Source organism: Cetorhinus maximus, chromosome 21 (assembly GCF_964194155.1).
Source record: "Cetorhinus maximus chromosome 21, sCetMax3.hap1.1, whole genome shotgun sequence".
Taxonomy (NCBI): Eukaryota; Metazoa; Chordata; class Chondrichthyes; order Lamniformes; family Cetorhinidae; genus Cetorhinus; species Cetorhinus maximus.
This window is the reverse complement of record NC_135899.1, coordinates 95,668,348-95,694,773: the sequence shown is the minus strand read 5'-3', so window position 1 is coordinate 95,694,773 and position 26,426 is coordinate 95,668,348. Positions and strand designations below refer to the sequence as shown.

The 26,426-nt window shown below is 47.1% G+C and overlaps 1 protein-coding gene across 1 annotated transcript in view; it reads right to left on the bottom strand.

The window, feature by feature from the left end:
- The window catches only part of LOC144696157 (syncoilin-like), a 61,965-nt gene that overhangs the window by 12,376 nt on the left and 23,163 nt on the right, over positions 1-26,426 (bottom strand). Inside the window, exon 2 of the mRNA XM_078567514.1 lies at positions 21,316-22,095. Coding sequence (XP_078423640.1) covers positions 21,316-22,089 — 774 coding nt within the window. The 5' untranslated portion in view covers positions 22,090-22,095. The remainder of the gene's footprint in view (positions 1-21,315; positions 22,096-26,426) is intronic.

Below are 26,426 nucleotides of genomic sequence, written 5' to 3'. Positions count from 1 at the left end.
GTCACCTGGCCCCACTTCAAACTGGAAATGGGCAGCTTGGAGGTGGGTTTGAGTCAAGGAACAAATTACTGAGATTTTAACCCCACCATCAGCCAAACTACCCCACCCCCTTTTTTTAGGTTAAAATTCTGTTTATTCAGTTTTAACCTTTGTTTGAAATGGTGGCAGCTCCCTCTGGTGGCTTATTTCTGTAAATACAGGTACATCTTCATATAATAATTTAACATATCAAATATGTTCAAGATTTTATAGTCAGACACGTTTCATAGGTGCCAGTTTATTTTCTGTAAGAAATCCCTGCTCCGTAAAACATTCCCCATATCTGGTGATGGCTCATGATGAGGCCAATACTGGAGACCCATGACTAAACAGGTACTGAAGGCTCACTATTGCTTCTTGGGTCTTATTCAAAATGGCTGCTCTTGTGTGAAGAGAACTATTCAGTGGTAAGAACTGAACCTGCTCCTGTTCTCATCCAACTTTCATACAAGCCAACTCCTGGCTTAGATCAAGGGTGGGGGTTCCAGACTTTTTGGCTCTTGTTTTACGCCTCCCTTGCTGAGGCACTCTGAGGTTAACTATCAGTGCAAATGTTAATGAACACAGATTGGGAAGTGAACCTGGAACCTTCCTATGTAAAAACATAAGAAATAGGAGTAGGCTATCTGACCCCTTAAGCCCACTCTGCCATTCAATGAAATTGTAGCCTGAACTCCACTTACCTGCCTACTCCCCTGTAACCCTTGACTCCCTTGTGGATCAAGGGAGATCAGCCCAGTGGACCTTCCCTGAACTGCCTCCAATGCAAATATAACCCTTTTTAAATAAGGAGACCCAAACTGTACACTACTCCAAGTGTGGTCTCACCAATGCCCTTTATAGTTGTAGCAAGGCTCCTTATTTTTATAGGGGAAGATGGTAGCATAGTAGTAATGTCACTGGACTAGAATCCAGAGGTCCAGCCTAATGAGTTGTGGACATGGGTTCAAATTCTACCATGGCAGTTCAATTCAACCCAATAAATCTGGAATATAAAGCTAGGCTCAGTAATGGTGACCATGAAACCATCATCGATTGTTGTAAAAACCCATCTGGTTCACTAATATCCTTTAGGGAAGGAAATCTGCCGTCCTTACCTGGTCTGGGCTACATGTGACTCCAGATCCACAGCAATGTGGTTGACTCTTAACCGCCCTCAGCAATGGCCTAGCAAACCACTCAGTTCAAGGGCAATTAGGGATGGGCAACAAAACATCCCATGAAAGAATAAAAAATTCTCCAACCCCTTTCAACAATGGCCAACATTCCATTTGCCTTTCTAATTACTTGCTGTACCCCCATGTAACCTTTTTGTGATTCATATACGAGGACCATCTGTAGCATCTAGGAGATATTTTTTGTTCTTTCATGGAATGTGGTTTTCACTGGCTAAGCCAGCATTTATTGTCCTTCCCTAAAGCCCTTTGAGAAGGTGGTGGTAAGCCACCTTCTTGATCCGCTACAGTCTATGTGATGTAGATACACCCTCAGTGCTGTTAGGAAGGGAGTTCCAGGACTGCAAATGACAAAGACTGGGACCTGAATATTCAAGGGTACATGACATTTAGGAAGGACAAGAAGCTAGGAAAAGGTGGAGGGGTAGCTCTGTTAATTAAGGATGACATTGGTACAATAGAGAGAGATGACCCTAGTTCTGGAAACCAGGATGTAGAATCAGTTTGGGTAGAGACGATAAATAGTGAAGGTAAGAATCACTAGTGGGAGTGGTTTAAAGGCCCCATAACAGTAACCTCACTGTAGGATGGGGTATATAGGAAGAAATAATGGGGGCTTGTGACAAAGGTATGCTGACAATCATGGGTGAGTTTAATCTACATTTGGGTGGAATTTTCCTAGAATTGCACTAAGTGCAGTAGTGGGTGGGTAAAATGGAGTCCTACCCGCTGACAAAAATGGCGGGTTTTCATGCCTTACCGTCCCAAGCCCACCTCATTATTTATTCACTCCCACAAAACACACCGTTTCCATGGTGAGTGGGCTGTCATTCGCCCGCCCACCATCACCCCGCTGTTGCATCACGCCAGCCGCCAGCAAAGTGCTCATCGCCACCAGCTCACCACCGCTGCCCGGGAGACATGGCCAGCAAAGGAAAAAAGACTGCAGCTCCCCGCTTCAATGACGGGTCCCTCGAGCGACTGCTGGATGCCGTGGAGGGCCACCGGGATGTGCTCTACCCCAGCTCTGGCTGCAAGATGGGCAGCAAAGTCACTAACCCGGCTTGGGAGGCAGTGGCAGCGGTGGTCAGCGCCAATGCCCTGCAGAGGAGGCCAGTCACCCAGTGCCACAAGAGGATGAATGATCTCCATTCCGCCAGGGTAAGTCACTCTTCTCATCACTCCCAACTCACTCACAAACCCATCACACATCCACAGGGCCCTCACTCACCGCCAATGCAAGGGGCATCATCATTCACTCTCTCACACTCACCGTCGTTGTCCTCATCCCGTCTATGGAACCACTCACCACCCACACAGGCCAGGCATACTTATTATCTGGCCCGGCAGGCATCCTGATACACTCTCCCCATCTCTGTCCGTGCAGGACAAACTGGCTCACAACAGGTGGGAAAGGTCGCAGACAGGTGGGGGATGCTGGAGATCAAAGCTCTGACAGAATTCGAAAACAGGGCCAGCCAGCTGGCCAGCGAGGATCTGGACCGGTCCTGTGCTGACGGTGAGGTCGGCGCTGCTCTACCAAGTGAGGATGCAGCAGTGCAACATCCATCAGACAACCATGCTGTGAGTGATGTGTCCTGTTTCACAGGCCGCTGCCATATACTAATTATCCCCCCTTGCTTTCGCAGGTACACCTGGGAAACAGCCGACAGAGTCCATGACCCAGGGCCTCCAATCAAGCCCCGAAGAAACCTCTGTAGAGGAATCTGAAGGCACCCTCCCGGAATTCTCATCACAGCCTCACCCACACACTCCACCAGTGCAGAGACACACATCTTGGAGGGACCTCGCTTTAGAGTAGCCTCGGGATCACAATCTGGTGAGCACATCGCACTGTCTGATCCACAGCAGGTGGCGGCAGGGACTTCCCAGGTCCCCGGCACTCGGAGGAGCTGCTGGAGGCCAGAACGTTGCTGAGTCCGAGTCAGATGAGGAGCCTCTGGACTCGGTCATGCCACAGTTCCTGGAGCTGCAAAGGCAAGCTCGGGAACATCAGGAAGGGATGTCCACTGCACTCCTCAGATTGCAAGGCACAATGGAGGATTCCGTCCATCTTCAGTCTGAGGTGATAGCGCCAGCATTGCAACGCACCGAGGTCAACACTGGTAGGATGGTGGCCGCCTAGGCCCAGGATGTCACTCCTGCACTGCTGCGCGGGCTCAACTCCACCACTGATGCTATAGTTGGCCTCCAATAGTGTGAATGTGAGAGGGGTGCCGGGCAGCTCGATCTCACTCCAACTACCCTTTCCGCTCACCAAGTCAGCCAGGGTCCCTCGGGCACCCATAGGGAGGAGGATCAACACGTGCACACCTCCAGGTGACTCCGCGGGTGACCGGCCCATCTGAATCCCCTCTTCCTGTGACCCCAGCAGCTCTAGCCTCACAGGCTGAGGAGGATGCCACTGCCACAGAGCAGGACCCCGAAAACAGGCCGGGGCTCTCCAGGTCTTGGCCCGCCAGAGGACGCCTGCCAAAGTAATCACAGACAGGGCGTCGCAGTCAGCAGGCTGCCTCAACCTCCGCTGTGGATGTCCGCAGAGCACCAAGACGTAGTGGCAGGATTGGGAAATTTGGGTAAAAGTAGTTGCACAGCCTGGCCACGGGTGTTAATCACTGGTATATAATGTTCACTGTTGTACAGAGGGAGTATTGCAGGAACAGGTGACAATAAGGGGTTCATGGAGATGCTAAACCTATTCTATTGTTGAAGGTAAATTTAAAGAGTAAGTGGAAAACAGGTGAGGTGATTGTTGGAGCAGTGGAAAAATTGCCCATTGCATGGGTTCAATTTATTTTAAGTAATGATATAGCTAGGTCTCAGATTTGGGTGATACCTATGGTAGTTGAGCAGCCTGTGGAAGTGTTTTCAACAGAGTGTTGCAGAAAGAGCATCCTGGATTGTTTCCAGATTGTGTGATAACAAGATCACAGGCTCACAGGAAGAACGGGAAGTTAAAAGTCAAGGAGAAGGTGTTGAAGCCCAACACCTGACACAGTTTTTGATAAGATTGTTCAGGAAGAAAGAATGGAGGAGAATGCAGTTGAGGTATTTAGTTCAAGGCAGTTGTAGAGCTACAGGAAAAGGAGCTGCAAATAAAGCAGTTATATCAGACAGCTTACTTAGAAACAGAGGCAGAATGTATTCCAGAACGTTTTACCTTAAGGGTAACGTTCTAATGAGAAAGTGGCGGCTGTATCATGTTTCAGCAGATGAAAACTGGAGGGAAGTGCATGTGATTGTTATACCATTTGGATATAGAAATGAGATCCTGCGAATAGCTCATAAAATTCCAATGGGGGACATTTAGGAATTAGAAAGACACAAGTGAAAATACAAAAAGATTTTTATTGGTCTGGATTGCATGGAGATGTAGTCAAATTCTGTAGAACATGTCAGACATGTCAGGTGATAAGGAAACCACAAGCAGTGATTAAGTTGGCACCTTTAATTCCAATTCCAGCATTTGAAGAACCTTTTACTAGGGTCATGATTGATTGTGTAGGACCTCTCCCTAAGACTAAAAGTGGAAATCAGTACTTACTGGCAATAATTGATGAGTTTACAAGTTTCCTGAAGCGATACCTTTAAGACATATTACAACAAAGAAAATTCTGGGAGAGTTGACTAAATTCTTTTACAAGATAAGGTTTACCAAAAGAAATACAATCCGATCAGGTTTCAAATTTCATGTCACAGCTGTTTAAGGAAGTAATGAACAGTTTGAGGATAAAACAGTTTAAGTCAACAGTCTACCATCTTGGGTCACAAGGGGCTTTGGAAAGATGAAGTAAAAAACGATGATGAGGACATATAGTCAGGACTATCCACAGAATTGGGATGGGGGATTTCATTCTTGTCATTTGCTATTAGGGATGCTCCTAATGCATCAATTGGATCTAGTCCTTTTGAATTAGTCTATGGTCATGAGGTAAGAGAACCACTGAAATTGATTCATGAGAAATTGGTGGGTCAGAGTTCAGAAACTACTCTCCTGGATTACAGAGAAAGATTGAACAGAGCATGTGAGTTGGCTAGGGAACATTTAAAGATATCACAGCAAGTGACGAAAATGAATGTAAACAGGAAAGCTACAGCTCGTAGTTTTGTTGCTGGGGGAAAAGTGTTAGTTCTGTTACCAGTACTGGGTGACTCATTAAAGGCAAAGTTTAGTGGGCCTTACAGGACTGAAAAGAAACTGAGTGAAGTAAATTATTTAATAAATACTCCAGATAGAAGAAAGAAGCTGAGGGTGTGTCATGTAAATATGCTTAAAAAGTACTTTGATAGGGAAGAGGAAACCAAAAGGAGGTATTAGTGGTGGTAGATAAGGAGAAAGAGGTAGAAATGAAGGATTCTGAAATTGATTTTCCTCTAATCAAATTGGATAATGAGGGGGTAGTTGAAAATTTAAATGTAATATTTAGTTACCTTCCAAACAAGTGTCGAAGTGATTTGGAGAAGCAATTGCAGTCACACAAAGCAATTTGTGGAAATAAGCTGGAGGGGGTACAAATTTAGCTATGCATGATGTGTGTGTAGAAGTTTTATCTTCGCTAAGGCAACACACTTGTAGGTTAAATCTGGCAAATTTATCACAGTACAAAAAGAAATTGATTTCATGCTTCAAAATTTTATCATTGAGTCTTGTTGCAGTAACTGGAGTTCGCCTATTGTACTGATACCGAAACTGGATGGAACACACAGACTGGACTATCGAAAGGTGAATGTGGTGACAGAAGTGGATTCATATATATCGCGGTTGGAAGACTGCATTAAGAAAGTGGGACAATCAAAATTTATCACAAAGGTTGACTTGCTAAGAATATATTGGCAAGTACTGTTATCAGCGAGAGCAAAGGAGATATCGTTTTTGGAATGCCAGATGGACTATGTCAGTTTAAAGTCATGCCATTTGGTATGAAAAATGCACCTCAACATTTCAAAGACTGACAAAGTAATTGCAGGACTGAGCAATTATGCTGTTTATATTGACAACCTGATAGTTTTCAGTCAAACATGGGAGGAGCATTTACAACATCTAGAAGAATTATTTAGTCAACTACAAGGAGCTAATTTGGTGATGAACTTGGCTAAAAGTGAATTTTCAAAAGTGCATTTTACGTATCTAGGCCACACCATTGGACATGGTAAGGTGGTTCCAAGAGATGTGGAAGTCAAGGCTATCGTGGACTTCCCAGTGCCTACAACAAAACAAGAAGTTTTGAGATTTCTGGGCATGAGTGGGTTTTACTGGAAATTTGTACCAAATTTTAGCCAAGTGGTTGCTCCATTGATCGAACTATTAAAAATGAACAAGAAATTTCAATGGACACAGGAGTGTCAGAAGGCATTTGACAGTTTGAAAACTGTATTGCGATTTAAGTTGGCCGTTGATGCAAGTGATATAGGCATTGGGCTGTCCTGTTATAAGAGGATGACACTGGAATTGACAAAACCGACTCTGTCACATGAGCAGGGACATGTTATTAATTAAATTTTAAAATTTTTATTTTATTTTTATTTTCTTTTGGAAATCTCATCCCACCCGTAAAGTTGGACGGGCAGCGAAAAATGTAAGTTAATTGAGACTTTAATGGCCTTAACAGGACTTTTAATTGTTGGAGCTGTGAGCTGACAAGTGCCTGGGTCCTGATGGACTTCATCCTAGGGTCTTAAATGTTGTGGCTAGTGAGATAGTTGATTCATTGGTTTTAATTTTCTGAAACTCCCTAGATTCAGGGAAGGTCCCATTAGACTGGAAGTTAGCAAATGCAACTTCATTATTCAAAAAGGAAGGGGGACAGGCAATCGAGGTGGGGGGCAGGGTAAGCGAGGGAAATGGCCACGCATTAGGGACACTTATATAAACTGACTAGGTCTCTGCAATTAAGACAGATCAGGCACAGCCACAGTAATATGATTGGGGTCAGGCTCCTAGCCTGCCCACCCATGCAAGCATCGCGGAGGCACCAAAGGGCCGTCCCTTACCGTACGCTCCCCCTGCCACAGACTTCGAATCCACCACCACTTTACTGGACCACGGAGCAGTTGGACTGCACACGCTGTACAGTCACCTTGCCAACGCTGGCCATGTAGCAGCCTCTGCTGGAGGCGTTCACTGCCCCCTGTAATCTCTGCAACCGATTTGGACCAGAGTCCCCCATGTCGCAGGCTGACATGGCAGCCATACAGCACAATCATCTCTGGCCATCCGAGGGGTGACCAGCACTCTCCAGGAAGCATTAAGGGACGGTCACACAGGGCCAGGAAAGGTGCTAAATACACCCATGATAACCATGTCTCTCTCTCATGCTGCAGGAGGACCACATCAGGATCATGCATCCTGGTGACCTAGCTGTGTGCCTGGTGGCCTACAGAAAGCGAAGAAGACGGAGGAGAGAGTGACTGAGGCTCCTGACTGCGCAAAGGCAGGAGCAGCAACCTCATGAAGAAGGGGCAGCAGGAGCTCCCACACACGCTGCCCAGGAGGGACAGCGAGCCGTGGCTGGTCAGCGCCAAGTGACACCCAGGGTCTATAGACGCTGCCTGCCATTCCTGCAGATGACAGAGAACCAGTGTCGCCGAGGATGATGACAACATGCAGTGAGGACACTCCATAGATCTTCACATAGCCTCTGAGAGTGTCTGACTCCTGTCCGGCCGAGGGCAGCTCACTTGCGCTCCATGATCAGGGCCATCTCAGAGACACAGCCATGAAACTTTAGATGCATCTGATGCTGTGTCCACCTTCCGCACCTCAGCCCTTCAGGAGCTGGTGCACAGCATCACTGGTCGCAGATGATGGTGTGATGGGGGCCAGCCCCACCTTAAAGGTGCTGAGAGCACACAGAGAGAATGAGAGAACTCTGGCGCTTGCCCACTACATTCTGGCAGCAATGACCAGCACTGTTGAAGTGCAGGCATCAGTAATGTCTCCAGGGAGTGTGAGGCTGGACCATCACTGTGGTCTGAGGTTGCACAGACACAGGGAAGAGGCCCTGGGCTGAGACACCTGCCTTTATCTTGTGCAGAAAGGTTTCACATCTGAGTGACAAGAACACTGCTCATCAGAACAAGGAGCTATAGACAGGGAGACATTCTCGGGAGTTTATTGGTAATTGCGAACATTATGTACAAGTGATTAACACCCATGGCCAGGCTGTGCTTCCTGGTGGGTCTCAGAGCATTCCGGGATTGTATCTCCGGGTGTGATGTCCGGTAGAGGCAAAGGCGGGAAAGGTCTCGGTAAAGGGGGTGCTAAACGGCACCAGAAAGTCCTCCGAGATAATATCCAGGGAATCACTAAACTTGTCATTCGCCGCCTTGCTCGTTGTGGGGGCGGTAAGTGCATCTCCAGCCTCATTTACGAGGAAACTCGCAGAGTTCTCAAGGTTTTCTTGGAAAATATAATCCGAGACTCGGTCACCTACACGGAACACGCTAAACGCAAGACTGTTACCGCCATGGATGTGGTCTATGCCCTGAAACGCCAAGGGCGAACTCTGTATGGGTTCGGTGGTTGAGAACTGTTAACAAAAACATTTTTTCACTGGTGGGTCTCAGCTGCAGCTCATTGCTGCTGAGCTGTGTTGCTGCTGCTGTGGTTGAGCCTGGTGCTGGCTGTGGCTGCTGCGGGATATCCAGTGGCTGTTCCTGCTGCTGCCGTTTTCCTGTGGCTGTTCCTGCTGCCATTTTCCTGTGGCTGTTCATATTATTGGGTTGCTGCCTTCCCTCAAGCCTTCTTCCATCCTCCGTGTTGCTTGGGACCTGGAGCCTGTAGGGCCTGGGGCCTGCAGGAGAGAGAGACAGACAGAGAGAGAGAGAGGAGGTGCTGCTGTTGCAGGACAGGGAGGCCAGGAGGCAAGGAATGTTTGGTTTAACATCCGAGGTGGGTGTCTAGCCTTTTGTTCAGTGGGGGCTGAAGACGGTTGTGCATTTTATAGGGAGAGGAGAGAAGATCCTGCAGAGACTTGGGGGAGAAGGTGTGTGTGTGTGTGTGTGTGTGTGTTCAAGATCTTGCCGCCCCCCCACCTCCCCGCTCCAACCGTGCCAGAGTCCAGGTAGCTGGTGCTGCCAGGCGAAGAGGGACAGGGCTGACTCCTGTGTGCCAGGCAGTACCGTCTGCCTGGTGAAGACATCACCCTCCCCTTACGGGAAGAACATCGAGGCCCGCACTCCATTCCACTGAGTGACACCCACCTACCCTTCACACTTTCCCTCTTGTGTCTCCCTGTCCATTACCCCTCTCCCTCCTCTCCTCTCTGTTTTTTGTCATCCCGGAGGAGGAGGTTACACCATTCTTTCCCTCTCTCCCCGGGGTGGGATATTGTGGAATATAGAGCTCGGGGTGGGTGTGGCTCAGCCCCTATGGCTGCGACAGGGTCACCTGTAGCTGGGCTTTCCTGGGTGACTGTGGAGGTGGTGCTGTCACCGGGGGCGGGGGCCCTAAGAAATCTTATGTAGCTGCAGCTGTTCCTGTGGTTCCTGCTGCTCCCGTGGCCCCATCATCCTCCCGCCTCCTCACCAAGGCCCTGGGGGTGAAGAGCTACACCCACCCCGAAATGACGATCAAGGACTAACATAGCCAGCCTCAATACCAATGACAGCAGGGACGCACAGCACAGGTTCCAAAGCTTCTCTGTCCTCAGGGATGGGAAGTATGAGGTGTGCTTCCTGCAGGAAACCCATACCGTTCAGGGAGACAAAGCTACGTGGCTTCTGGAGTGGCGAGGTGGGTCTACGTGAGTCACCCAGCCTCCAGTTCTGGTGGGGCAGCTATTTTGTTGGTCCCACATTTTCAGCCGGAGATCTTGGGGGTCAAGGAGCCGGTGCCAGGCTGGTTGCTGCACCTGACTGTGCACCTAGGGGGCGTGGCGCTTCACTTTGTGAATGTGTAAGCTCCCCTGGACACGTAGCAGCAAGCGAGCTTCTTTGAGGAAGTGTCCACTCATCTGGGCTCCATTGATGCGGGTGAGTGCATCGTCCTTGGGGGGGATTTCAACTATATACTCGAAGCCCGGGACCGTCACGGTGCCCAGCACCGCACACTAGGTGTGAGTAAGCTGAGGGATCTGGTCGGGTCCTTCAACTTGGTGGACGTCTGGCGACTGTGGCATCAAGGAGCCCTAGCAAAACTGGAGTCAATGGGAATCAGGGGGAAAACTGTCTGCTGGTTGGAGTCATACCTAGCACAAAGGAAGGTGGTTATGGCTGTTGAAGGTCAGTCATCTCAGCTCCAGGATATCACTGCTGGAGTTCCTCAGGATAGTGTCCTCGGCCCAACCATCTTCAGCTGCTTCATCAATGACTTTCCTTCCATCATAAGGTCAGAAGTGGGGATGTTCGCTGATGATTGCACAATGTTCTGCACCGTTCGCAATTCCTCAGATACTGAAACAGTCCATGTCCAAATGCAGCAAGATCTGGACAATATCCAGGCTTCGGCTGACAAGTGGCAAGTAACAATCACACCACACAAGTGTCAGGCAATGACCATCTCCAACAAGAGAGAATCCAACCATCGCCCCTTGATACTCAATGGCATAACCATCACTGAATCCCCCACTATCAACATCCTGGGAGTTACCATTGATCAGAAACTGAACTGGACTAGCCATATAAATACTGTGGCTACAAGAACAGGTCAGAGGCTAGGAATTGTGTGACGAGTAACTCGCCTCCTGACTCTCCAAAGCCTGTCCACCACCTACAAGGTACAAGTCAAGAATATGGAATACCCCCCACCTGCCTAGATAGGTGCAGCTCCTACAACACTGGGCACCATCCAGGACAAAGCAGTCCGCTTGATTGGCACCACATCCACAAACATTCACTCCCTCCACCACCGACGCACAGTAGCAGGTGTGTACCATCTACAAGATGCACTGGAGGAATTCACCAAGGCTTCTTAGATAGTACCTTCCAAACCCACGACCACTACCACCTAGAAGGACAAGGGCAGCAGATAGATGGGAACACCACCACCTGGAAGTTCCCCTCCAAGTCACTCACCACCCTGACTTGGAAAGATATCACCGTTCCTTCATTGTTGCTGGGTCAAAATCCAGGAACTTCCTTCCTAACAGCACTGTGGGTGTACCTATACCACATGGACTACAGAGGTTCAAGAAGGCAGCTCACCACTACCTTCTCAAGGGCAACTAGGGATGGGTAATTAATGCTGGTCCAGCCAACGATGCCCACATTCCATGAATGCATTAAAAAAAATACTCATTGAAGTTGGCCTTCCCCCCAATTCAGGACGTTTTTTTCCGGTCCATTTTGTCCTTTTCCAAATCTACCGTAAATATTAGAGTTATGGTCATTAACCCCGAAATGCTCCCCCACTGACACTTCTACCACTCACCTGGCTTCATTCCCTAGAATTAGGTCCAGTACCGCCTCTTCTCTTGCAGGACTTTCTACGTGCTGGCTCAAAAACCTCTCCTGGATGCACTTTAAGAAGTCTGCCCCCTCTAAGCCTTTCACACTAAGACTATCCCAATGTCATGAAGCTATTAATGTACATAATATTATTGGAAAATATTTTTCTTTTAAAGAAGAGGTTTGATCTGTGGGTGTGTCTTAATTGGATTAAAGTCAACTAGTCTGGTTGCTTTCATGTGTACTAGTTTTGATATGTAAGAGAGATAGCATGCATTTGTATTTTTTGAATAGAGCATTCAAGAAGACAAGTGAAATCTGGCACCTAGCTAGCAGAGACCAAGCAATATATTTATATTACTAATAAAATTGGCACTATGAAAGGGGCTTTATTGTTAGAAGAGGCTGGTGATACAATGAGAATTTACATTCAAAGAGCTGTGCTAGGCATAAGGATAGTAGTTTTATGTGTGCGGGGCAGAGGCAATGTAAGATCAAAGTAGCTGTAAGCCTCCAACTGTCTCCACAGGAACCAAAGTGAGAGGAGCCTCATTTTGAATTCGTGAGGTGAAAATGCTTTGCCTGATGTCTGGTTAAGTCTATGGGTTGCTGTTGCCTTCATGGAGATTAGTTTGGGAATTTGTTAAAAGTTATGATAGTAATCATTTGTAGCCATGTATATGTGTTTGATGTGTTGTAACTTAATAAAATGTTTCACTTAGTTTAATATAAAATCTCTTGGTAACTGGTGGTCTGATTCCTGAATTTCGAGTTGCATCTGAAACATACCACTTAAAAATATAGGTCATGACTGTTGTTTTAAGTTTCCATCTGGAATTTTTAAATAACTTAGCTTAACCGAGAGGCTGTCTGGACCACCCAGTTAATATTGGGGAAGTTGAAATCTCCTAATCTTATTACCCTATTATTTTTACACTTCTTTGAGATTTGCCTAGATATCTGCTCCTCTATCTCCCCTTGATGTTTGGAGGCCTATAGTACACTCCTAGCAAAGTGATTGCTCCCTTTTTATTTTTAAGTTCTACCCAAATGGCCTCATTTGAGGAACCTTCTAAGATACCATCCTTCCTTACTGCAGTAATTGACTCCTTGATCAATATGCAATGCCACCTCTTTTACATCACCCCCCCCCCACCCCCGCCAGACATGCCTGAAGATTCCATACTGTAGAATATTGAGCTGCCATTCCTGCCCTTCCCTCAACCATGTCTCTGATAGCAACAATATCATATTCCCATGTGTTAATCAGCCCCCTCAATTCATCTGCCTTACTTGTAAGACTCCATTGGTTCACGGGGAGCTCTGCCAAGTGACAGACAGCCTCAGCCAGCCAGTCCCTCAGCTCCCTCCAGCTCCTTACCTCCAGCCAAGATGATACCTCCTCCATTGAAGAGCTGGAAATAAGCAGCCTGGAAGACCCGTCATAGTGCTTACCCACACACTGCACCAGCACAGGGACACACACCTCTGTGGGACCTAGATCAAGAACAGGCTTGAGTTCACAATCTGGTGGTCACCGCACGGACACGCAGAAAGAGGAGGCAGGTTCAGCCGAGCTCCCTGGCAGTCGGAGGACTTTTGGGGAAGAGGCGTCTGTGAGGTCCGAGTCAGAAGGTGAGCCTCCGGATGCGGCCTTACAACTTATTCTGGAGAGTCAGCAGAAGGCGGGGGAACACAAATCTGTTGGAAACCCTCAACAGAGTACACGCGGGTCGGAGGAGTGCGTCCGCCTGCCGTCACGAGAGGGTATGGAGGCCTCCATGGGAAGGATGGCGGACGCCATGGAGATCCTGGTCCAGCAGAACACAGAGATGTGCACAGACCTGCACTCCATCGTGGTAGCCATGGGTGAGTTCCTGCAGTGCCAATGTGCGAAGGAAACATAGCACCTCAACATCCCTCCAGGTGCTCCTTCCCCTCAAGGAGTCAGGCCGGGACCCTCAGCCACCTGAAGGGAGGAGCAGCAGTAACTGGACGTCATGGGTCATCTACTCCATCTCAGAGGCTGTCCTCTACCTCAGTCCCCTTTGCCTGTGACCCCCTCAACCTCGTCTGGTGTCACTGCAGAAGGAGCAGCTGGACCACAGGAGGACAACCAAAGCAAGCCAGAGCCCCCAAGGCCTTGGATCTCCAGGGGACCCATGCTGAAGACATCCATTGGACAACCATTGCATAGGCTGTCTCCACCCCCGCTGTGGCTGTCAAGGTAGCACCTAGAAGAAGTAGGTCTAGATAAGTTAAGAATTTCTGAGCACAAATGGTTGCATGGGTGAACACATTTCGTCGCTTTACTGAGTGAAAGTGAATCTATTTTCAGATTATAAAGTGTAAAGTTGTCTTTCAGCTTCATTGACAGGATTCGTGAGTCTTCCCACTGCAAACCCCCCCACTAGCAGTTCAGCTGACCGCAGCTGGACTACGGTTGATTCTGGAGAGGGAAGTGTGTGTGTGGCTGGGCCTTTCGGAGCCTCATGTGAGCCTCTCCCACGCATGCGGAGCCTTCATCCATCACACTCATCTCAATGTCCTGAGCATTTTCAATGCTGCCTGCTGGGTTTCTCTTTCAGTTGTCCATCTGAGCTGACCTGCATCTCCGTCCACCCACTGACCACACTCCCATGAAGCACCTGTGCCTGTCCAACACGAGGTTCCGCTCACTTTCGATTTCAGAAGCATGGTGGTTCAGTATGTTTTCAGCTGCCTCTTCCTTCCCCCCGCCCCACCCTCCCCCCAAGTCACCCATGTCCTCCCCTCCCCCCATCACTGTTGACCCAACGTCATTTACCAACTAGAACCCTTTTCTTTCCAGGATGTCCAGGTGAACGTGCAAGTTCCCTACCTTCCTGAGAATCCCACCTCCATCCACATTAACCTCTTCCTTCACACCTCCAGGGTCCGTGTCTGCCTCCGAGTCCCCAGCAACCACCCTCGCTGTCCCTTCTACTGCTACCATCGCACCCTCACCCTCCCACCTTACTGGCTCACTCTGCCCCCTCTCATACTCATCATTCCCTCCTACCATGCCCACCATCAGTTCACTCCCCAGGAGGCAGTCATCAACTCCACAGACCCCTCACTTGCACGTTCACCTGGACATCCATGTCCCTTTTTCCCTCCACCACCCTTCCTCCTTCCTCTACTCTTACTCCCTCCTGCTCTCCTCTGAACTCCTGCCCCCTCTGAACTCCTGCCCCCTCTGAACTCCTTCCCTTACACCTTCTCCCCCCTTACACCTACCTCCTCAGTTCCTGCATTCTCCCCATACTCCCTCCCCCCTCCCAACCTCAACCCTCCTGACACCATTACTCCTCCCTCCCAACCTCACAGCCACCCTCCCCCCTCCCCAGGTACGCCACCTTCTCTTGGCCAAACTTAGACCTTCCTCCCCCGCCTCCACCCTGAACATCCGTAGCAGCCCATGGCCAAGCCCATGATGTTCTGGAGCAGACCCAAGGCATCAGAGGAGACCTCCCAGCTTCTGTGAGCTGCTTCGCGGCGGAGCCATGTCCATGAGAATCCACCCAGCATGTGATAGAGGGGTTCCCCTAGGGTCTGGTAGCTGTGGGCTTCCAGCATCTCCTGCTCCTCAGATGTCCACGATGTGAGTGAGGCCCTGGCAGTAAGTCCTGACTTCTGCACGTCACACTTGTCAAGGTGTGTTCTGCGTCAGCGTGTTTTCCCACCGATGTGCCTGGATAATCCAGCGTGAGGGGACGATTCTGGCGGGCAGGGCTTATAATGATATTCAGATGTATTAAAATGACATTCCCAAAGTGCGGTGGCAGAACGCATAGCCCACCATTGACGGGTGGAGCGGACATCGTAAACTGGTTTCACATTGGTGCCAAACTGATTTTTTGGCCTGCCCAACATATTGCCCGCTCACGCCCACCATGACACCCACGCCAACATGGATGGAAAATTCCAGCCAAAGAGTAGTGGTTAATGGATGTTTTTCAGATTGGAGGAAGGGTTGTGGTGGAGTTCCCCAGGGGTCAATGTTGGGACCCTTGCTCTTCCTGATATATCTTAATGACCTAGACTGTGGTGTTCAGGGCATGATTTCAAAATTTGCAGATTACACAATGATTGGAAACATTGCCAACTGTGATGAGGATAATCTTGAACTTCAAAAGGCATAGGCATGTTGGTCTTGGGCAGATAAGTGGCAGAGAAGAGTGAGGTGATTCATTTTGGCAAGAAGGATATGGAGAGAGAGTATAAAATAAAGGGGGAAACTTTAAAGTAGGTGCAGGAGCAGAGGAACCTCCGTGTATATGTACATAAATCATTGAAGATGGTAGGGCATGTTGAGAGAGCAGTTAATAAAGCGTATAGTATCTTACTCTTGTACTCAATGCCCCTATTAATAAAGCCTAAGGAGGTCATGTTGAACTTGTATAAGACACTAGTTAGGCCTCATCTGGAATATTGCATCCAGTTCTGGGCGCCATACTTGAGGCAGGATTTGAAGGCATTAGAGAGAGTGCAGAGGAGATTCACAAGAATGATTCCTGGGATGAAGAGCTGTAGCTATGAGGATAGATTGGAGAGGTTGGGATTGTTTTCCTTGGGGAAAAGAAGGCTGAGAGGAGACTTGATAGAGGCATTCAAGATCTTGAGGGGTTATGGACAAGGTAAATAGTGAGAAACTGTTCCCATTCAAGATAATATCAAGAACTAGAGGCAGCTTTGATCGAGGTATTCAAGAGGAATTAGGTTGTTACCTAAAATAAAGAATGTGCAAGGTTACTGGGATAAGGCAGGGGAGTAGGACTCGGTAGAATGCTCTTTCAGTGAGCCAGTGCAGACTCAATGGGCTGAATGACTCCTGCACTGTGAAGATTCTGTGATTCTGTGTGTGTGTGTGTGTGTGTGTGTGTGTGAAACTCATACTTACCTGCTTGTTGGGAATGAAGGTCAGGAACTCTAAATCCTTAAAGTCTTCAGACCTCCTGAGCATGCACAGGTCAGGAGCATGCTGCACATGTGCAGTTCAACATCTTTATGTTCTTCGGGTCCAGGACAGGCCCAGTCCCATCTGCGCTGTAGAGTTGCTGCAGTCTCTCTCCATTGAAATTACGCATTGCTTTTCTATTCTTCCTGCCAATGTGAACAAGTTCACATTTTCCCACATTATACGCCACCTGTCAAATTTTTGCCCACTCACTTAACCTGCCTAAATCTCTCTCAGACTCATTTCTTTTTGGACTCTGTGATGAAAGCCATCAGGTCCAGGCACTTGTCAGCCTTTAGTTCTTATAGTTTTCCCTAGTGATTATTTTAAGTTCCTCCCTCTCTCTTATCTCTTGATTTTAAAGTATTCTTGGGGTTTTTTTGTGTCTCCTGCAGTGAAGACAGATGCAAAATACCTGTTCAACACTTCCACTATTTTCTCATTTCCCTTTATTAATTCCCAGACTCAATCTCTAAGTGACCAACACTCACTTTAGTTATTCTTCTTTTTAAATACTTGTAGAAACACTTACTATCTATTTTATATTTCCAGCTAGCTTACACTGATACTCTAATTTCTCCCTCATTAATTTTCTAGTCATTCTTTGCTGATTTCTAAAATCTGTCCTATCTTCGTCCTACCGCTAATCTTCTCGGTATTGTATGCTTTTTTAATCTGATACTACCTATAACTTCCGTAGTTAGCCATGGATGGTATCCTTTTCCTAAAGCCTTTCTTTCTCAATGAAATATATCTTTGGTGAGAGTTCTGGATTATTTCCTTAAAGGTCTGCCACTACTCAATAAACTGTCATACCCTTTAACCTATTTTCCCAGTTCACTTTTGCCAACTCTGTCCTCATACCCTTGTAATTGCCTTTATTTAAGTTTAAGATGCTAGTTTTAGACATACACTTCTCACCCTCAACTGAATGCGAAATTATGAACACTGCTACCTAGAGGCTCCTTTACTATAAGGTCATTAATTAAACCTTCCTCATTGCACACTTACAGATCTAGAATAGCCTGCTCTCTGGTTGGCTCTAGAACGTGCTGCTCTAAAGAAATTGTCCCAAAAACACTCTTATGAACTAATTTTCCAGGCTACCTTTGTCAATCAGATTCGTCCAACATATGTGCAGATTAAAATCACCAATTATTGCTGTGCCTTTCTTACAAGCCCCCATTATTTCTTCCTGTATCCCCCATCCTACCATTTAGTTACTGTTAGGAGGCCTATAAATTACTCCCACAAGTAACTTCTGACCTTTTCCATTTCTTATCTCTACCCAAATTGATTCTACATCTTGATCTGTAGAACAAAGGTAATCTCTCATTTTTGTACTAATGTCATTCTTAATTAGCAGAGTTACCCCACCACCTTTTCCTAGCTTCCTGTCTTTCCGGAATGTCAAGTACCTTTGAATATTCAGGTCTCAGCCTTGGTCACCTTGCAGCCACGTCTCTGTAAGGGCTATCAGGTCATACATATTTATTTCTATTTGAGCTGACAATTCATCTGTTATGTTATAAGTGCTACAGGCATTCAGATACAGAGCCTTTAGTTCTGCCTTTTACGATTTTTGAAAACTTCGTCATTAACTGCTGTCCAACTCTTCAGTTTGTATGCTCTGTCCCTCCCTGCCAAGCTCTGATGCCCTTAATGCTACCTTTCTCTATTGCCCTGTCCTTTCACTTTAATTTATCAAACCTTCTCTCATATGATCCCTCGTCCCCACTATTTATTTTAATGCCCTCCCTACAGCCTTAGTTATATAACTCGTCAGAACATTGGTCCCAGCACAATTCAGGTGAAGACTGCCCCAACGTTATAGCTCCCACTTTCCCCAGCACTGGTGCTAATGCCCCATGAATCAAAGCCCATTTCTCCCATGCCAATCTTCTAGCTACGCCTTTAACTCCCTAATCTTATTTACCCTACACCAATTTGCTTGTGACTCAGGTAGTAATCCAGAGATTATTACCTATGAGGTTCTGCTTTTTAATTTAGCCCCTAGCTGCTCGTACTCCCTCAGCAGAAATTATTTCTCTCCTTATGCTATCTATGCCACTCGTATCTATGTAGACCACATCAACTGGATTGTCCCCCTCCCACTGCAAGTTCCTCTCCAGCCAGAGCAGATGTCCCAAGCTCTGACACTGGGCAGGCAACACAGTCATCTGGACTCAAGCTCCCAGCTGCAGAGAACTGTACCTATCGCCCTGACTATATTGTCCACTCCCAGCACTACACCCCTACTAATTCCTGCTTGAATGGCTTCCTGTGCCATGGTGCCATGGTCAGTTCGCTCATCCACCCTGCAGCTCCCGCTTTCATCTATACAGGCTGCAAGAACATCGAACCTGTTGGGCAAGAGCTGAGGCTCCTCCACTTCTACCTTCTGGGTCCACATACCTGCCTCACTCATAGTCACACTCTCCTCTCCCTGACCATGGACCAAACAAGAAAACCTTATCCTAAGGGGCATGACTGCTTCCTGGAACAAAGTGTCCAAGTAACTTTCCCACTCCCTAATGCATCGTAGTGTCTGCAGCTCAGCCTCCAGCTCAGTGAGTCTGACCGAAGCTCCTTGAGCTGCAGACATGTTTGCAATCAATCACACCAACTACCAGGAACTCCCACATTCTGCAGCTGCCACAAATCACCTTTCCTACCATCTTTATCATGTTTTAATTAACTAATTAATTATTTTAATTATTTCTAATTAATGCCTCTAGACATGCTTGTGCTTATATACTTACCATTTCAAATTATTATTCTACTCCCCGGACTTAAATTCAATAGTTTAGATAAGATAAATATGAAATACTTGCCAGCAATCACCTGCCTACTTCCCTGCAATGTCATATGTTTAGGGGAGGCAGTGGCATAGTGGCATTGTCACTGAATTAGTAACCCAGAGACCTGGTGTTGTGCTCTGGGGACCTGGGTTTGAATCCTACTGTGGCAGATGGTGAATTTTGAAGTCAATAAAACTCTGGAATTAAAAGTCTAATAATGACCATGAAACCATTGTCAATTGTTGTAAAAGCCCATCTGGTTCACTAATGTCCTTTAGGGAAGGAAATCTGCTATCCTTACCTGGTCTGGCCTACATGTGACTCCAGACCCAGAGCAATATGGTTGACTCTTAAATGCCCTCTGGATGAGGGCAATTAGGGATGGGCAATAAATGCTGACCTGGCCAGCAATGCCCACATCCCATGAATGAATTTAAAAAAGCTTCAGTAGCAGCTGCTTACTCAGCAATATTCAAGTTCTGTACAACCAAATAACTTGCATTTATAAAAACAAAAACTGCGGATGCTGGAAATCCAAAACAAAAACAGAAACAGAAATACTTGGAAAAACTCAGCAGGTCTGGCAGCATCGGCAGAGAAGAGCACAGGTAATGTTTCGAGTCCTCATGACCCTTCAACAGAACTAAGTAAAAATAGGAAAAGGGTGAAATATAAGCTGGTTTGAGAGGGGAGTGGGGGGGGGAGGGTTGTTGGGACAAGCAGCCAGTGATAGGAGGAGATAACCAAAAGATGTCACAGACAAAAGAACAAAGAGGTGTTGAAGGTGGTGATATTATCTAAAGGAATGTGCTAATTAAGAGTGGAGAGCAGGACAAGCAAGGTACAGATAGCTCTAGTGGGGGTGGGGTGAAATAAGACTAAAAGGGCATAAAAGGTATAGATAAACGATGGGTGGAAATACATTTAAAAATAATGGAAATAGGTGGGAAAAGAAAAATCTATATAAATTATTGGAAAAAACAAAAAGGAGGGAGAAGAAACAGAAAGGAGGTGAGGATGGAGGAGAGAGTTCAAGATCTAAAATTGTTGAACTCACTATTCAGTATTCAGTAACACCTTCGGTCTGTCCGCAAGCATTACCCAGATCTCCCTGTCGCTTGCCATTTCAACACTCCACCCTGCTCTCTTGCCCACATGTCTGTCCTTGGCTTGCTGCATTGTTCCAGTGAAGCTCAACGCAAACTGGAGGAACAGCACCTCATCTTCCGACTAGGCACTTTACAGCCTTCTGGACTGAATATTGAGTTCAACAATTTTAGATCTTGAACTCCCTCCCCCATCCCCACCCCCTTTCCGTTTCTTCCCCCTCCCTTTTGTTTTTTCTAATAATTTATATAGATTTTTCTTTTCCCACCTATTTCCATTATTTTTAAATGTATTTCCACCCATCGTTTATCTATACCTTTTATGCCCTTTTAGTCTTATTTCACCCCACCCCCACTAGGGCTATCTGTACCTTGCTTGTCCTGCTCTCCACTCTTAATTAGCACATTCCTTTAGATAATATCACCACCTTCAACACCTCTTTGTTCTTTTGTCTGTGACATCTTCTGGTTATCTCCTCCTATCACTGGCTGCTTGTCCCAACAACATCCCCCCCTCCACCCTTAAACCAGCTTATATTTCACCCCTTTCCTATTTTTACTTAGTTCTGTTGAAGGGTCATGAGGACTCGAAACGTTAACTGTGCTCTTCTCCGTCGATGCTGCCAGACCTGCTGAGTTTTTCCAAGTATTTCTGTTTCTGTTTTAACTTGCATTTATAGTCTGCAGATCTGATTTAATAGTTAAAATAAGTAAGATAACTAAAACTTAATTTAAAAATTGAGAACGCTTTTAGAATGTTTTGCTTAACTCTCTACTAGTATTGCTCTTAAAATATTCTTTGTCTTTACCTGATATTGTAGAATGTCCTGAGCCCAATTTCTCTGCATAAATTGTAGCTGTTGTTCAAGGCATCGCCTCTGGGTGTTTAATTTTGTCACCTGTTCCTGCAGTGGTTGCAACTGTTTTATGAAACATTTGATTTCCTTCTGGGATTGTTGTAGTGATTCATTTCTATGCTCACACCATTTCAGGAGTTTTCCCAGTTTAGGTTCATAGTATTTCTCCAACAATTGCCACTGTTCTCCTAAAAAGCTTTGAAATTCTACACTTGTTTCATGACCCTTTGCTGGGATTAGAATATTCTTCATGTTTCTAATATTTTCCAGCTGATGGACCATTTGGTTTATCTCTTTGTGACAGTGATTTTTAAATACAGCCAGTTCATCAGAAAGTACCTGAGCTTTGGATTTTAGTGCTTCCTGTTGTAACGTAATTTGGGGAAGGGCTTGTTTATTGACATGCAGTTTATGTTTACAAGTCATTTGCGCTTTAATGATCTCAAACAGGTTTTTTTTTGTGCATGTTATTTCTTCCTTGATGTTATTGCATTCAATCTCTGTCTTTGATTTAGTTTGATAAAGCTTCAAGAGTTCTTCCCTCAAGATACCAATTTCTTTTTGCATTGGTTCCTTCATGAAGATTAATTCTTTGATAAGATTCTCTCTCTTTTCCAGGAGCTCTTCCACACTCTGTATACATTCCTGGAACTGTTCTCCTACTATTTGCAATGAATCAACAATCCCAATGATCTCTTTGGGAGGGTCTTCTTGAAACTCACTCATTGCATCCTGGGATCATAGAAAGATGAAATAATTAGCTGATGTTGATAAGAGTTCATACAGTCAATAATGTAGTAATCATTTGATATTAAAAATATCCCATCTAAAATACACAACATTATTCAGTTTGATGTGATTGTACATGTATAAAAGTACAATTCATATTGAATATAACAACACTCATTTTAAAGCGCCTTTCATGTAGTAAAACCTCAGATCACCAACATGGAGGTGAGTGGACTTGCCTTCCATCCAGCAGATTTACCAATCTGAGGACTATGGACAAAGGTTCTCCACATGCCTGTTCTGCTTTAACCTGCACCTTAAAACCCATCTCTTTAATGGAGTCTTTGTCATCATTCCTAACACTTAGCCTGTGTGTCAATTTTTGTCCATGCTTTTGGAATGGCTTCGGCATAATTTTCTACATTAAAGGCACTATATAAATGTAAGTTATTGTTGTTGCTCCTGTGATTCTTATCATAAAATTCACAATCATTGTCAGGCCAAATCAGGAAGGATAGATTGGCGTTATTATTGACTGCTGGGGGAATTGTTTTGGTTTTGCATTATGTCTGTGTTCAGGTTACAATGATTTTGTTATAATGGCTAATAGTGAATTGGTACAAGTTTGTACATATTTGGGTTGATATCTATTCCTTATGAGTTTGAATATATTTTTAAATGCAATTTGGTTGAAACTTTTTAACTGGGAACTATAATTGAAATTAAATTTTCTCACTTATCAGATCATCTACTTGAAACTTTATCCATTCTTTGGAGAAAAGAAGAGTTTGGATGAGAAAGTGACTAAAATCTGAAGACATTTGATTGTTTGAAATTTCAAATGGGGAATACAGTGACCAGTGTGGATCTTAGCCATGTGCCTTTTGGATGCTGTGGAGGGCCGCTGTGCTGTCCTCTACCCCTGCTCTGGGCGGAGACCAGCAAGCGATGTCACCAATGCAGCACGGGAGGTGGTGGCAGTGGTGGTCAGTGCCAGTGCCCTGCAAAACAAGATAGCCACCCAGTGCCAAAAGAGGATGAATGGTCTCATCTGTTCTGCCAGGGTAACTCACTCTTCTCATCACTCTCAACTCACACACTCTCAAACCCATCACACATCCACAAGGATCCCACACCTCAAGGGACAACACCACTAACTCTCGCACACACCCTCATATCTCCATCAGGCTCATATCCTCTGGAGCTCACGTCCTCATCCTGTCCATGGCTCTGCTCACCACACAAACATTCCACACAGTGCCATGTGTCCTGCTCACACTCTCTGTCTGTTTTCATGCAGGAAAATCTGGCTCACATCAGCAGGGAGAGATCCTAGACGGTGTGGAGTGACCCACATTAGGCCCCTCAGTCACTTTGAGGAGTGTGCCATTGTGCTGACTGGTGAGGTTGTGGACCGTGCCTGTGGTGACGGTGAGGTCGGCGGCCACCGACCTTGTGCGGATCCTGCACCCCATCATCCCTCTCTCAACGCAACTGTGAGAGCTCTCTCTCCTGTTTTTGACTCTGTTGCCATGCACTAATGATCTCTACGTTGGCTCACAGGGAGCTCTGCCAAGTGACTGACACCCTCAGCTAGCCAGCCCCTCAGCTCCATCCACATCCTCACCTCCAGCCAAGAGGCACCTCCTCCATTGAAGGGCTGGAAATAAGCAGCCTGGAAGACCCATCACAGCGCTTACCTACACCCTGGACCAGTGCAGAGACACACACCTCGGTGGGACCTGGATCTAGAGCAGGCTCAGGTTCACAATCTGGGTGGTCACCACATGGACACGTGTCCGCAGCAGGAGGAGGCAGGTTCAGCTGAGCTCCCCCGGCACTCAGAGGACTGTTGAGGAAGAGTTATCTGTGAGGTCCAGGTCAGATGATGAGCCTCTGGATTTGGCCTTCCAACTTATCATGGAGAGTCAGCAGAAGGTGGGGGAAAATCACGCAGAGTGGTACGGGAGTTGGAGTGCACCTGCCTGCTCTCTGATGAAGCGGTGCCTACATCTGCGAGGTGTGTGTGTATGGAGGTCTCCATGGGAAGGATGGCTGACACCATGGAGACCCTGGTCCAGCAGAACTCTGAGATGCGCAGACCTGCCCTCCATCGCGGGAGCTGTGGGTGAGTTCCTGCAGTGGCAATGCGTGAGGGAAACGGGGCACCTCAACATCCCTCCAGGTGCTTCTTCCTCTCAAGGAGTCAGGCCGGAGCCCTCGAGCACCCGAAGAGAGGAGGAGCAGCAACTGGACATCCCTGGGTCATCCACTCAGGAATCTCACAGGCTGGCCTCTACCTCCGAGTCCCCTTTTTGCCTGTGACCCCCTCAACCTCATCCTCTGTCACCACAGAGGGAGCAGCTGGTCCACAGGAGCCAAAGCAAGTCAGGACCCCCAAGGCCTCAGCTCTCTACCCACGCCAAAGTCATCAGAGGCAATGGGGCGAACCATGGTATATGCTGTCTCCACCCTGCTGCGGATGTCAGGGCAGAAGCTAGGAGAGGTGGTAGGCCTAGAAAAGTTAATAATTCTGCTCACAAGTGGTTGCACAGGTGAACACATTTCATCACTTTAATCTGAAAATATATTCACTTTCACTGAACATTGTGTAATGGTCTCTCTCAGCTTCATTGACAGGCTTTGCAAGTCCTCCCACTGAAATCCCCGACTAGCAGTTCAGCTGCTCGCAGCCAGCCCACGAATGATTCTGGAGGGGGAAGTGTGTGTGTGCAGGGCCTTTCGGAGCCTCGTGTGAGCCTCTCCCACGTACGTGGAGCCTTCCTGCGCCACACTCATCTCATCTCAATGTCCGGAGCATTTTCAATGCTGCCTGCTGGGGTTCTCTTTCAGTTGCCCATCTGAACTGAGCTGCATCTCTGCCCACCCACTGACCACACTCCCATGTAGCACCTGTGTCCACCCAACATGAGTCTCCGCTCACTTTTGGATTTACAAGTATGGTGTGTGTAACATTCTTCTTTAGCTTCCCCATCCGCTCCCCTCCCTGAGTCACCCATGTCCTTTTCCCCATCACTGTTGACCCCCCAGGCATCACCTTCCACCTCCCCATTGTCATCTTCCAGCCACAACCCTTTTCTTTCGGGGATGTCCAGGTGAACGAGCATGCTCCCTCCCATCCCAAAAATTCCGCCCCCATCCACACTAAGATCCCCAGTCTCCTCCTTCCCACTCCCAGGGTCCGTGTCTGCCTCCAAGTCCCCAACAACCACTCTCACTGCTCCTTCTACCGCTACCATCTCACCCTCACCCTCCCACCCTACCACCTAACTCTGCCTTCTCTGATTCTCACCATTCCCTCCTACCACGCCCAACCTAATTTCGGTCCCCAGGAGGCAGCCATCGACTCCACAGACCCCTCCCTTGTACATTCACCTGGATATCCCTCTCACTCCTTCCCCCAACCCTGGACTGCTCCCCCTCCCACCCCGGACTCTTTCTCCCCCTCCCTCTGGATTCCTTCCCCTCTTACTCCCACCCCCGTCCTCCCCGGACTCCTTCCCTCTCGGAGCTCCTTCCCTAACACCTTCCTGCCCCTTTACACCTACCTCCCAGTTGCTGTATTCTCATCCATTACCACCTCCTCCCCCTGTATTGACCCCCCCTCCACTCCCAACTTCACCCCCTTACACACCTTCTACTCCCAGTCAAACCTAGACCTTTTCCCCCCCGGTACATCTTCCTCTCACATTCACTGCTGGACCTTCCTCGCCAACACCTCGATGATCATCCATAACAGACCATGGCCAAGACACTGAAGTCCCAAAGCAGACCCTCAATGGTGATTATTCACTTTCCATGAGCTGCTTTGCAGTGGAGCCATGTCCATGGGAATCCACCCAGCATGCGATGGACATTCCTCCAGGGTCCCATAGTTGTCAGGATCCAGCATCTTCTGCTCCTCAGATGTCCGTGATAGAAGCAAGGCACTGACAGCAAGTCCTGACTTCTGCACATCACATTTGTCAAGATGTGTTCTTCACCGGCGTGTTTTCCTGCCGACATGGGCGGTAAATTTGACGTGGGGGGATAATTCCGGCAAGCTAGGCTTATAATGTTATGCAGATGTATTACAATGAAGTAGACTCATAGCCATTCGGCCCATTGTGTCCGTGCTGGTTAACAAAATCTGACGACATTAATCCCATTTTCCAGCGCTTGGCCCATAGCCCTGGAAGCTATGGCAACGCAAGTAAATATCTAAATAGTCCTTAAATGTAACAAGAGTTTCTGATTCAACCACCCTTTCAGCCAGTGAGTTCCAAACTCCCACCACCCTCTGGGTGAAAATATTTCTCTTTAACTCCCCTCTT